The following is a 13,772-nucleotide window of genomic DNA, read 5'->3' on the forward strand; positions in this document are numbered from 1 at the left end:
AGTCATTATCAACGTCGACATGAATGTTAAAATCGCCTACAATAATAACTTTATCTGATTTAAGAACTAAACTGGATAAAAACTCTGAGAATTCAGATACAAATTCAGAATACGGGCCAGGAGCACGGTACACTATAACAAATAAAAGTGGCTGCGTGGTTGGACTGTCCCCCAACTCCCCACCAGAACAGTAAAACTTTCTTGCATTAGCGGCGGGGTACATTCATGGGTGGGTTGCTAGCAGCAGTCTTGTCCCCTGCTGGGTCAGCAAACTTGGCTAGCAGTAGGCTAGAAGCCAATCAGCGGGCCTTGACTCCAGGCAGGTCACTGTCAACCTGCGGAAGTGGTCTAAGAATTTCATTTCCAGTGACTGCATCTCAGTAATTGTGGTGCACATGACAATAAATAACAAACTTGAATAAAAGCTCTCTGTCTCTCTGTTTTCAGTCTGAGTCATTACTGGACAAAGAGGAAGAAGATAAAGGTGAGTTTTGGTAATATCATGTCACCTCTGGACCTGTGTTGTGTTGTTTTGTAAGCCATACTTAAAGGTTAAATGTTGCAGTTCAGTTATATCTTGACAATGTAAGTTTTGTATTAAGTTCACAGATCAAAACCCACAGTGATTACTCTGCAGTTGTGTGATTAATAAGTTAGTAGTAGCTCCAGAATAAGACCAGAATGCAGCCTGTCATCACGACTCTTTGTGACTCCTAAACTGTCAATTTCCCATAGCCAAGTCAGACGTCCATCCTACTGTGCCCTGCTGTGAAGAGTCCAGACCAGAGCCGACTCCTAGGTCAAAACCTCCCAGCGTCACCCCGAAACCTCCTCCACCCCAGGCCACCAAACCTCCACTGGGGCCCCGCACCTCTGGGCCCCTCAGTCCTGCCAGTCCAACCAGTCCAACCAGTCCCAGGCCAAACAGCACCTACATCTTTGGTAGGCAAAGACTGGGAGAAACAGGCATACAAAAGACTTGGTATCAAGAAACAAAAAACACTAGTAGCACAATTTTTGGTATCAGCTGTGGGGATCTGTTACTCCCCTGTCTAGCATAACAGGCTGTTCCCTCCCTGGTCCCCAAACCAGATGGTTCACAGCAGGATTGCGCTTTGAAGTAAAGTTATCTTTCACTGTGTCAAAAGCAACTCAGATAATCAATTAAGTGAAGCAAATATAACTCAGGGTGAACTACAGCCAAAGCCACAAACAAAACAACTATCTAACCCTGAACGTTCTGGCTAATTTTATTTGAAATAAAATACAAACAAAAAGACTTTTACTGAATTTGGCTCCCGACGATACATCAGAAAAACAGGAGAAAATATACAAAATAAAATGGCCCACCATTACAGCTTCAAAGTTAATTTAAAGTAACAAAGGTCAATTACTGGAATCAAATACTAAATAAACACAAAGTTACAAAAGCACTTTAACAGTCAGTAAGAAAATACTTCAGGTTTAACACAGAGAATAATAATAGCTTGGAAGCCGAACACACAGAACACCACTACTGTTAAACCAGACTTACAGCTGTAACTACGGTTCTGTGAATTCTTCCTGACCGCCAGATGGCTGTTTTAGCACTGGATATCTCCATGTCGTGTATGTGCAGGTCAGGTCATTATACCAACAAAGTCACCTGTGACCATGCAATGGCGTAGGGCGTTCACCCCAGTATAAAACCCCCAGGTCGTCACGCAATCTGTTCCCACAGAATCTTCTTGCCCAGGTTCTGAGTGACAGACAGTTCTGGTTCATAGAACCTTAGTTACAGCTGTAACTCTTGTTCTATTTCATTCTTCCTGACCGCCAGATGGCAGGGCCTTAGCCCTGGATGACTTATACCAGCAAGGTCACGAGGAATGCTTACCACGCTAAGGGACAGAGACCGTTGACAGGACGGCTGCTGCCACAGCTGTAGGGGCAGCAACATTGACACTAGTGAGAATAGAGAGTGAAGGTACATGAAGACCCCCGGGTTGCAGCAGCACAGATGTCTTGCAGAAAGACCCCTTTCAGTGCTGCCCAGGATGTGGACACCCTCCGAGTAGAGTGATACTTACTAGGGGCTGGCAGGCCTTGCAACCTGTAAGCATGTAGAATCACATCCACAATCCAGTAGTAAAGTCTCTGTCTTGATAGGGGTGTACCTTTCTTACAAAATAGCCATAGCAAACAAAAAGTTGGTCAGTCTTACGTAAATTGGCAGTGGCCTCCATGTATGTCTTGAGTGCCCGAAGTGGGCACAGTAGCTCAGATTGCTCCTCTGCCCCCTGAGATGAAACCAGTGAATTAAATGCTGCCAACTCAATGGCTTGATTTACATGTAAGGAAGGCACTCCGTTTGGCTTGAAGGATGGATTTGGTAGGAGAGTAACCCCTGAACCCTCAGGATACCAACACATGCACATCTGGCTTACTGAAAGGGCATGGAGTTTCCCACTCGCTTTGCTGATGTGATAGCAAGCAAAAACGCTGTCTTAGCAGACAACCACCTCAATTCGATCTGCCCCAGCAGCTCAAATAGGGGGAGACACAAGGACCTCAATACTAATTTCAAGTCCCATGATGGCACTCCAGTGACTCTTCATGGTCTAAGCCTGTGTGCACCCTTTTAGAACCGACTAACCAGATAGTGCGACCCCACAGTCTCGTTGTTCACTCTCACAAGTCCTGCTGAAATGGCAGTGGCATACACTTTCAAGGTTGATGCACATCTGCCAACATCCAGCAATGACTGCAGAAAAGTCAGAATGATGGCCACCGAACAGGTGTCTCCATCCTCACCATGTGTTTTCTACCACTGAGAAAAAAGCTTCCACCAATTTGCATAGAGTGACCTAGTAGAGGGAGCCCTCCAACTTAACACAGAGTGCTCACAGGATGCCAGGAGTGGATAATGGCTTCCAATGGCCAGACACACAGCTGAAGGCGATCCGGATTTGGATGCCATATGCATCCCTCCAGCTGAGACAGAAGGTCCGGTCTCCTTGGGAGGTGCCAAGGCTCACCACTGAGTAGTTTCAGAAGCACTGGAAACCATGGTCTCTCCAGCCAGTTGGGGGCCACTAGAAGCAATTTGTGGCCTCCGTGTTGGACTCTGTCCTACATTGCCCAAATTAGGGAAATTGGAGGAAAGGCATACAACAGGCAGGTCGGCCAAGCGTGAGCTAAGGCATCCTGCCCCAACGGACTGGTGGTCTCCCTTAGGGAGTACCAGAGGGGACAATGCATTGATGTTTCGCAAAAAACATCCAAATCTGCTCTGCCATATCGGCTCCAAATCATTCCCACCACATCTGGGTGAAGTCTCCACTCTCCCTGGTTTGGCCCTTGGCATGACAGCACATCTGCTGCACTGTTCTGCAAACCTGGTAAATGTACGGCCCTGAGGAAGTGGGGAAATGCCCACGTAAGGTGCTGCTGTGCCACTCGCAGACCCTGCCTGGACTGAGTGCCCCCCTGATGATTGTTATGATATACTGCCGAGGTGCCGTTTGTCTGGATGAGAACAAGGCGGCCCCTTAGAATTGGGAGAAAATGTTGCAGTGCCAGATGTCAATCAGGAATCACTATGGATGCTGCTGTCACCATACCCAACAGCCTGAGAAGGACGCCATACTTACCAAGCTTGCCCCTCTGGAAGCAGCATATAAGTTGCAGAATAGAATAGAATAACATTCTGACCCCACAGAAAGCAGGTGGCTGGCATCGGAACTGTAGTGTGTATCCCTTGGACAGTGTGGGCTCCACCCAAAAGTCTGTGGTCTCCCTCTCCCAGCAGCTGAGTTGCTGTTTGGAAAAGCGTCCATCACCGGCCCCTCCGACTTCAGGTTTGACCCCCCCTGGCTCCTAGAGCCTTTGGGGGGCCACCACTGGGGGCTGGTCCTCTTGGCAGCTGGAAAGTTGGCCAGGAAGAAGCACGCCAGCGCAGATCATAGTGCTCAGTATTGCGAGAGGTTCTAGGCTCTCCACCTGGGTGAGCAGGTGTATGGAAGTGGCTGTGTCCAGAAGGCAAGGGACCCCTGTGTGCTGACACAAGACCCAGGCCCCACTGCAGACCAGCAAGCCCCTGCCTTGCCTGAGCTGCCTGTGCCTGCTGAGCGGCAGGCTCAAAGATCTGACCTGGAACCACTGGAAAGTGCGGAGGGTGCGACCTGGCAGCCAGCCAGTGTCACTGTTGACATAAACCTTCCAAGCTCCCTAGACATGAAGGCAAAGGTCTGAAGGGATGCATCCCTAAGAGTCTGGGCAGAAGAGTCTGCACCAGATTCCTGCATGGTCTGAGACAAAGCCAGGATGAGGTGAGAAAGGGAGTTACCAAGAAGCCCCATGTATGCTGCCATATTATAACTCTTAGCAAGGAGATCTGTCATTCGACACTGTGGACAGAGAGCATCAGGTCTAAGAGGCTCATCTGGGGAAACTTATCAAAGAGGCAATGGTAGGCTCAATTGGGTCCATGCAGTTTAACCCATTTCTACCTGCCTCCTGCATGGCAGCCAAGTTCCTGCAATCACTGGTGTGATGAGAAAACAGTTTAGGGGCTGCCCAACACTTATGGAACTCCTCAATATAAGGTTTAGAAGGAGGAACCGAGAAGGCAGAGGGCTGTGGCGTCTGCCTGAAAAAAGCACTTGAAGAAGCCGCTGCCACCAGAGCTTCATCCAGCCCCAGGCGTGCTAAAACCATCCTGATAGCTGGCTGCATTGTGGCTAGAGGTCAACACACCGATAGGATGTTTTCCAAACTATCTTTATTGGTGAAAAAAGGCTCCGATAGTTGCCGATGGTTGCAAAGTTTTTTTTCCCCTGCAGCGCAACAAGCTGTTTCCTCTCCTCCCCCACTCTCTCTCTCTCTCTCTGAGAGAGGGGAGGGGCTGCGAAAGAGCAAGAGTGAGACGGCAGGCGCAGCATGTGCAGATGCTGCAGGGGAAAGGAGGCTTGAGGAGTCCACCAGGAGTCTGTACGACATCTATTGTGATTTGTGATATTGGGCTTTATAAATAAAATTGACTGAAAATTGATTGATTGAGATAAGCGGTAAGCGTCATTGCAAGTGCAATAAAACGTTCACGAGTTAAAAAGCCAAAAAACATAACCTCCTTGTCGGAGGTAATAAGTACCACTTGTTCAACGAGCATAAATGTGCATCATGTTTCAGCATAAACAGCAACATTTCCCTGTGCATGTTTTTTATGACCAGTGACCACAGCGTGCTTGTTAAGTAAGCTAACAGCTTGTTAAGAATACGCTAAAATGAAAGCTGTTAGCAAACAGCTTGTTAAGAATACGCTAAAATGAAAGCTGTCTGTGTGTAGTCTGTTTATCTTAGTTTGCCACAAATCTTAAAATTTGGCAAATTCTTGTAAACTTTAGCTGCTGGCTGAGACAAAGCAGCCGCTGCTGCTAGTTTTTTTCCCCCCCGTCTTAGCTCTTTAGAAACTACGGTTATATTATTTGGCGCTACGGGAGCTTCATATCCAGGTCAATTCACACACTTGTGAGTAAAGCATGTAAGAGGAGAGGAGAGGGCTCCGTCTTATCTCTTCATAAACTAAAGTTAGATTATTTTGCGCGACTGACGCTTCATATAATAACATACCAATATACTATTTATCGTGTTATGCCATCGTGTCATTTCTGTCTCTACATGGTCACACCTTAACAATTCTCCTCTACTCTCTGTATCATAGTTGCAAGAAGATAGAAGGACCACATTGTGTGATGATGTGGGGGTTTTATACTGGAGTGAACGCCCTACGTCATTGCATGGTCACAGGTGACTTTGTTGGTATAATGACTCAACTTGCACATACGAGATGGAGATATCCATTGCAAAAGCACCGCCATCTGGCACTCAGGAAGAATGAAATAGAACTGCAGTCAACCAGCCCGTTGGAAACCCTAGGATTTTAAATTGCAATTCATGATCGAGAAGCCAATCAGCAGCTTACACCCCCAGACGGAACCCACAACTCCAGCCAATCAGGGTGATACACCTGTAGTTAATATCATTAGATTGTTTTTATACTGCAAATAAAGTATTCGTGTTAAAATTACGGTTCCACTTGAGTCCGTCGTGTGATCGGAAAAAAGGCCTCTCCAAACCAAGCTCCCAGGCTGAATTTCAACCCCAGCCCGCCCCTGCCCCTGCCCCTGTATAAATGCTTGCAGCTGGCCGGCAAAACGCCCCAACATTCGCGGAAAATCTGGCAGTGTAAAAGGGGCTATAGAAAGGACTCAGAAAAATACGGCCAGAGCCACTACAGGATCAGACAGACATGAGAAGTTATTTAGTGAAAATATCTTTATTACTTATGTCTTTATTATTATTGGTACATGGTAGTTAAATTCCTTTATACGTGTATTTATACTACGAATCAGTTAATTTTTTCTTTGTTTTTATTGCTCTCTCTCTCAGATGACTCTGCTGAGGCACCAGCAGGAAGCTCATCTGCCAAAGCACCACTTCCTGCTCCTCGCCTGAAGAGGGTGCCATCAGAGCAGGAGCAAGAGAGCACCAGCAGCAACCCTGCAGGACCCCTGTCTCCACTAGACGGTTGGTGTCTCCTTGTAAACTAGGCAACAGAAACAAGGGATTGATATTTGGTATAAGTAATAATTTGATTAAGAACAAATAACACTGACAATTTTGATAGATGGACTAGTAGCCACAGTCGTCTGATATTAGTCATATTTTATTAAAACGTATTATATTTTGTTACGTCCTGGTGGCCTAGTGTTTAAGATGCACACCAAACAGTATGAACTCAGTGTGTCATTTTGTCAGGTGTCCTTAGTTGCATCTCTACTGTCACTGTCAAACAAAGGCAGAATGCTTATTTATTATCTAAACTTTTAGTTTAAAAATATGTATAATGAAGAATTGACTTCAATTCAAGGCTTAATACCTCAGCTGGCAGCTTAAAGGCGAGACATCTCTGTCCCCCCATTCTGCAGTTGTACCTTTTATACAGAACAGCCAGGCGGAATAACGCTGTGACATTCCCACAGTCAGGATGTGCCTGCTGTAAAGGATAAATATAATCATAGAAGGCTGAAAATCACAGGACATGTCTGTTCTGATTATACAAGTCAGCAGTGCAAAGCTCAAGCATGTGGGGGCCTCCTTTCATATTTAATAGAGGTGAGAACCGTATCTAAGTACAGCTGTCAAGATGCCCTCCGCCACAGGCCTTTGCCACCTTGGTCTCGAAAAAACCCAGGGAAACCCTGACAGCTGGAACAGGTGGGGAAGGTGAAAGTTGACATGGTCCCCGTGGTAGAAGGATCACTCAGGGCAGTGACCCCCAAACTGGGAGAGTGGCTACGGCAGATTCCAGGAACAACATCTGAAACCTCAGTCCAGAAGTGAGCAGTCTTAAGAACAGCTAAGATACTGCGCTGAACCCTCAAACTCCCAGGCCTCTGGTAGAGGACCCGAGCTTGAGGATGATACAGATACCACTCTAAGAGGGTGAGAGGGTGAATATTATTTTATTTTATTTTATTTTTTAATCCCTCGCTCGGAATTGCAACATCTATCACCACTCCATCAACACAATGTCTGGTTGGTTAGCCATCACCAGTTTGTCAGTCTGGATCTGGAAGTCCCACAGGATCTTAGCTCGGTCATTCTCCTACCCCTTAGAAGGTGTCTTCCACTGTGACCTTGAGACTTCCAGCTCATAGTCTGTGCAGATGTTCCTGTACACTATGCCAGCCACTTGATTATGGCATTCCATGTACACTCTTCCTGCCTGCATCTTACACCCTGCTTTTTGTGCTGAACTGTCTCAGGAGCATCTTTCTACAGCCTATACCTGAGGTCCTGTCTGGTGTGGAGGACCCCTGCTTCTATTGATCTGGTACTAAGAAGCCTGTTCCTGTGCTGCCATGATTAGTGCTTCTGTGCTGTCTTTTAGTCCAGCCTTTTCCAGCCACTGGTAGGATTTCTTGATGTCGGCCGCTTCTTCAACCTGTTGGTGGTACATGCCATGCAGGGGATGGTCCTTCCATGATGGTTCATCCCCCTCTCCTGCATTCTCGGGTTTCTGCTTCCTGAGGTATTAACTTAGCAGCTCATCTTTTGGGGCCATCTTCTTGATGTACAGAGATGTCCCGATACCACTTTTTCCTTCCCGATAGCGATTCCGATCCCGAACCTTAGGTATCTGCCAGTAGGCTACAGTAGAATGTAGGGCTTGTATTAAAAAAATACAAGAATTTTCACCAGATGACTTAAAGTAAGAAAATTAAAAAATAGTGGCGGGGATTTTACTCACCACAACTGCAGAGGCTCTCCATTTGAAACAGACTACATTATAGACGATCCGTTATTTATTAATCCCTCTGTGTTTTTATATTTTTACTTTATATCCCTCCATTTTCTAAATAGGCTTTTATTGTGAAACATTTGTAGGAACTTGGTTGTGGAGGACACAGTAGCTTGTATGTTTACATACAGCACTTCAAATGGAGCTGCTGCCGTCTGCTGGCGCTTTTTACGTTACTACAACAACGTTTCGGTTGGCACAAGAACAGACAAGAATAACCTGATGACGTCGTGAAAGACAACCGGGGATAATTGGTGTGAACCATTGTGTAGTGTGTCATGTCTGTCGGCCAAGTCACTGCACGATTTTATGACTCCACAATCGTGTAATGTGACATAGTGACTTTCAGAATGGGCAGAAAAGTTGTGTAGTGTGAACATTTTCAGTGTGTGACTGCAGCATGTGCATGAGAGGGGGAGGGGCTGCTGCGTGCTCAGAGAGGCAAGCGACAAAGAGAGAGAGGCAAGCGGAAAGGAGCAACAAGCGGAGCTTCAGAGCTGCTTTTCTGAAGCAAAACAAAAGTTTACATGTTCTAGAAAACATTGCATGTCCTGCGATGTGACTACTGCGCATGCGCACATCGCAATGGCAATGTTCAAATGATAGCGTGCGTGGTATTGGATAGGTCATAGGCTGTACTCGCCGATGCCCAATGCCGCATTTTAGGCAATATCGGAGGCATTTCCGATACTGGTATCGGTATCGGTACAACTCTACTGATGTATTCCTGGATCTTGGTTGTTTCATCCTGGACAGTGGCTCTGACGCTCACAAGTCCTCGTCCTCCCTCGTTCTGCTTAGTGTGCAGTCTCAGGGTGCTGGACTTGGGATGAAACCCTCCATGCATTGTGGGAAACTTCCTTGCCTTGATATCGTTGGCCTCTATCGCCTCCATTGGCCATCTTGTTATACCAGTGGGGTATCTGATAGGGCTGACCCAAAAAATTCGAAGCTTCGAAGCTTCGTTCGATGGCACGGGATTCAATTGTGAATTTTTTTTTTCGAATATTCAGCCTTTTTTTTCTCCCGTTTTTTGTGGGGGGACCTTGAACGCAACACTATCTCCGACAAGGAAATAGAAAGCCCAACACGCAATGAATGGAGACCTATTATCCTGCTTGAACACAGACAACTAATTTCTTTCAACAATGTGACTCAAAATAATGATAAAATAGATTTTATTGATGTAAAATAATATGCTGATGGTGACATTTTCCACCGGTCCATCAGTGACACATGCTGCTCTGAGTCGCGCATCTGTCTGCTTGCGCTGCAGTGCGCTCCGAGGGTTTTAACTTTTAGTGTTAAATCAAAACTTAAACAGTACTTATCAGCAACCAGAAGTATTTTTTCGTTTGTGAATATTTTTATCTTAATTCTAGGGTTGCAAGAAACTACCTTTTCACCATAATTTGTAAGTTATTAACTTTTTTGGACTATTTTTTTTCGCTCAGCACCACCTCAGTCTCTACTGTTCCCTGATCATAATGAGAACACAACCTCTCCTCTCTGGGCAGCCAGCTCTGTTTGCGTCGGCCAACTTCTACTGCCAGGTTGTTCTCACTCAGTCTGTACCTAGTCAATGTTTTCCTCATATTCCTATGACACTGTGCTCAGGTAGGTTGCCACAGAGTACTGTCTGTTGAGGGCTATAGACGTTTCCATTTTGCTCTGGGATTTTATTAGTTCTGTCCAATATTCTCTGTTTTTTTCTTTTTCTTTTGTCATAATTTGGTTGGGTCTAATTTTCGGGGGGCATGTGTCCTGAAGCTGAGGTTGTGATGTAGTGACCTGAGTGGTTGAAGGTTTGGTCAGACTCTGGACAAGCAGGCAGAGGGGACTCCTTTGTGGGTTCAGCTCCTGGCAGCATAGGGCTTTATAGGAAGATGAGAGTGGGTCACTTGTTTTAATGTGGTTCCAGAAATTTAGGGCTCGTTTTTTAATATTTAACAGTAGAGGATATTGGCCTAATTCAGCTCTGCATGCAGAGTTTGGAGTTCTTCTCTGCACCTGGAGGAAACTTCTGCAGAACTCTGCATGCAGGATTTCAATTGGATGTTTGTCCCATTTTGTCCAATCTTTGTTATGAGTTGGCTGAGGGGGTTCAGGCCTATGCAGTAGCGGGGACAGTGCATCATTTTGGTATATGTCACGTGATGGTAACTTGTGCAATTGGTTTTTAGTTGGCTTCCAGAGTCGTTTTCCACAGCCCCATTGAGTGCTTGATGAAGGCTCTTCATGTCCTGTTGATGTTGTACATTTCCAAGCATTCTAGTATCCATGTGTGTGGCTTTGAGTCATAGGCTTTCTTGTAGTTAATCCGGGCGGTGCACAGGTTGGTCTGCCTGGTATTGCAGTCTGGGGTGACTGATCTAACAACCAGTAGCTGGTGCTTGGCTTCCCTTGTATTACTTCCAATTCCTTTCTGGGCCTTGCTCATGTATTGGGCCATGTGTCTATTCATCTGTGATGCCTGACAGGAGCTTCCATGTTCTAAAGAGGAAAGTTATTGACTGGTAGTTGGTTGGGACTGCGTCCTTCTGGGGATCCTTCATGATCAGGACTGTCCATCCCTGGGTCATCCACTCTGAATGGGTCCCATCCATCAGCAGCTGGTTCATTTGTGCTGCCAGGCGTTCAAGGAGTGCAGTTAGTTTCCTTAGCCAGTAGGTGCGGATCATGTCAGGGCCCGGTGCTGTCCAGCTCACACCTGATACTCTTTCTTGGATGTCTGCGATTGTAATGGTAACTAGTTTTTTTTCTGGGAGATTGCTGTGGTCTGCTCTTAGATCCACTAGCCACTTAGCATCGGTGTTATGTGATGCCTCCTTCTCCCATATGCTCTTCCAGTATTGTTCAGTTTCAGCCCTGGGTTGATCTATTCTTGTGTTGTTACCTTGCCACTGAGAGTACTCTTTTGATGGTTCAATGGAGAACGTCCTATTTATTCTTCTGGCTTCTATTTCTCTTGTGTATCTCTTTAGGTGGGTAGCCAGAGCTGTGAGCCTTTGCTTAGCAGTCTCCAGTGCCTCAGGTATAGACAGTTTGTTGTACTTTCTAGGGATCCTTTTCTTTCCCACACTTTTCTGTAGCTCTGAGAGGTGACTTACCTCTTTCCATGTGGCCTTGATCTTTGCCTCTAGCCTCCATCTCCCTGGAGGGTAGCTCTCTTTGTGGCTCATGGTGTTCATCTTGTAGCCAAGCATTCCAAGGATCACTGTTGCTGTGGTGTACATCAGCTGTTTCGTCTCAGTAATGGTCCTAGTGGGGTTAGTTTGTAGTGCTGCATTCACATCATCTAGCAGACTTTCAGAGGGTACTTGTCACTTAGCCATGGTTATCGGTTTCGGGGGTGCTGGGATGCAGCTTATTCATTATCTCAATCTCAGGTCATTCACCCTTGCCCTTGGGAATCTGTCTTGTAAGAGCTTGGGGCTTGGTACCCAATCTCGGAGTGTGGGGATGATGATGACATACCCACTTTGACCTGTCGTCCTGGCTCCCCCTTGCAGTATTTGACTGTGTCCTGTTCAGAGTCACAGAATGCCTTTATATTATTTATAAATTATTTACATCTGTATTTATTGATATTCTGATTGTGACTTCATTATTTAATAACCCAGAATATGATTATGGTGCCTTTTGAACACTGGAAATAATTTATTAGGCCAAATGTTTCAGGAAAAATTGAATTTCTGTAACTCATCAACCCGACACAGGAATGATCAGCCTTATGTGTGACTGAATGGAAATGACGATCTCTGATGTTAAAGTGTTTCTTGCTGAGTCTCTGCATTTAACTGTATCGGTAACAAAAGTTGATGAGGGACACAACAGATTAACAGAGAAAAATCTTTCTAATAAATGAAGGAAGTTTTTTTATTCCTTTTTTCACTCAGATTTTTAACTCAATGGTGAATTAGAAAACAAAGATATAAAACTTGGGAGTGATACACTTGAGTTCACTCTCTTATCTGTCTTCTCTCTGGGATGAAACTGTTCTGATCTATCAGATCAGTCTGATCAGCTGCAGCGCTGCCCTGTCCAATCAACTCCTCTGAGCTCATTATTGAATTGGGACATCCTTCAAGATGGTGGGTGTCAATCATTTTCTGGGTGAAGTGATTGAGGATAGAGGAGTCCAGGAGGGATATTGCGATGATCCAGTGTAAAAGGGGCTACTGAAGACCTGAAAATGCTGACCAATCAGAGCAGACTCTTTTTCAGGAGTGGCGCTAAAATTGAATGTCTCAGACTGAGGGTGAATACAGATGTTTCAGCACAGACCATATGAGGAAAATAAAGTGCGTTTTGAACATTAATGCATGTAAACATGTTCTAGTAGAAAACCAAAATACAAGTATGAACCTGAAAATGAACTGAATAGGTCCCTTTAATTATTGGGCCTGCCATTATTATAGGCCACTGATCTACCTTCTTTTATATGCGACTGTTTGTTGCATGTGAATTCTGAAAATGGTGGTCATGCTCTAACTCTAGTATGTTTCTACTCTGTTTTTTGATATGCATTGATTCACCCATTTTAGGTACAAATTATATACTTATCAAGCACCCACAACATTTAAGGGTGGAAAGAGAAATGAAAAAAGCAACAGCAGAGAATTACTGAAGTAATAAACTGTGGAGAAGATAGATGACAAACAGACTTGGTTCCTGGGATACATCCCTTTTTTTCATGTTCTCTCTTAATAACGATGAAGGTTGCATGACTCAGCGCTCCATGCGAGCCAGAGCATAGCTGAAAATAAAACATTCAATTTAACTTTATTTTTAATTTAATGAATGCTCTCAAGGCCATATTTGACGCCTCCACACAGCACACACAGGACATTTGAAGCAAAGGTCCTAGTCTGTACTTGACATGTCCAAGTGTCAGTGTGTGATTTTGTAGTTGAACTCTTGAATTGTGTAATTAACTTTCACAGGAACTCAGTGGTTTTCCCTAAAACAGCTTTTCTTCTGTGTTATCGAAAAGGCGAGATGTCTTTTGTGATTGTTGTGTAAACAGAGGAAAAAGGTCATTTATACATTTTAACAGTGTTTATTACATGCTTTTTTTGTGTGTGTGTATTTGTTTAATACACACGCCCTCAAACCATGACAAAGTTATTTCAATTATTGCAATCAAGAATGTCCTTTACTGAGGCACTGCAGTTACATGGTAACATCTTCAACAGAAAGATAAAGATTTTGTTGTCTTGGTGCTCTTCACCAAGGTGCCACACATGCTGAAAGAGCACCAAGACATCTGTCCCTTGCCTACAGTCAAGTATAGTGGTGGCAGCACTCATGCAGCCCCAAACCATGATGCTGCCACCATTATACTTGACTGTAGGCAAAGGACAGTTGTCTTGGTGCTCTTCACCAAGGTGCCACACATGCTGAAAGAGCACCAAGACAACTGTCC

At 45.1% G+C, this 13,772-nt stretch overlaps 1 protein-coding gene across 1 annotated transcript in view; it reads left to right on the plus strand.

The window, feature by feature from the left end:
- The window catches only part of LOC126383560 (F-actin-uncapping protein LRRC16A-like), a 93,651-nt gene that overhangs the window by 72,192 nt on the left and 7,687 nt on the right, over nt 1–13,772 (plus strand). Inside the window, exons 34-36 of the mRNA XM_050034074.1 lie at nt 448–484; nt 736–942; nt 6,430–6,567. Of these exons, the coding sequence (XP_049890031.1) occupies nt 448–484; nt 736–942; nt 6,430–6,567 (382 nt within the window). The remainder of the gene's footprint in view (nt 1–447; nt 485–735; nt 943–6,429; nt 6,568–13,772) is intronic.

Source organism: Epinephelus moara, chromosome 22, assembly GCF_006386435.1.
Source record: "Epinephelus moara isolate mb chromosome 22, YSFRI_EMoa_1.0, whole genome shotgun sequence".
Classification (NCBI taxonomy): Eukaryota; Metazoa; Chordata; class Actinopteri; order Perciformes; family Serranidae; genus Epinephelus; species Epinephelus moara.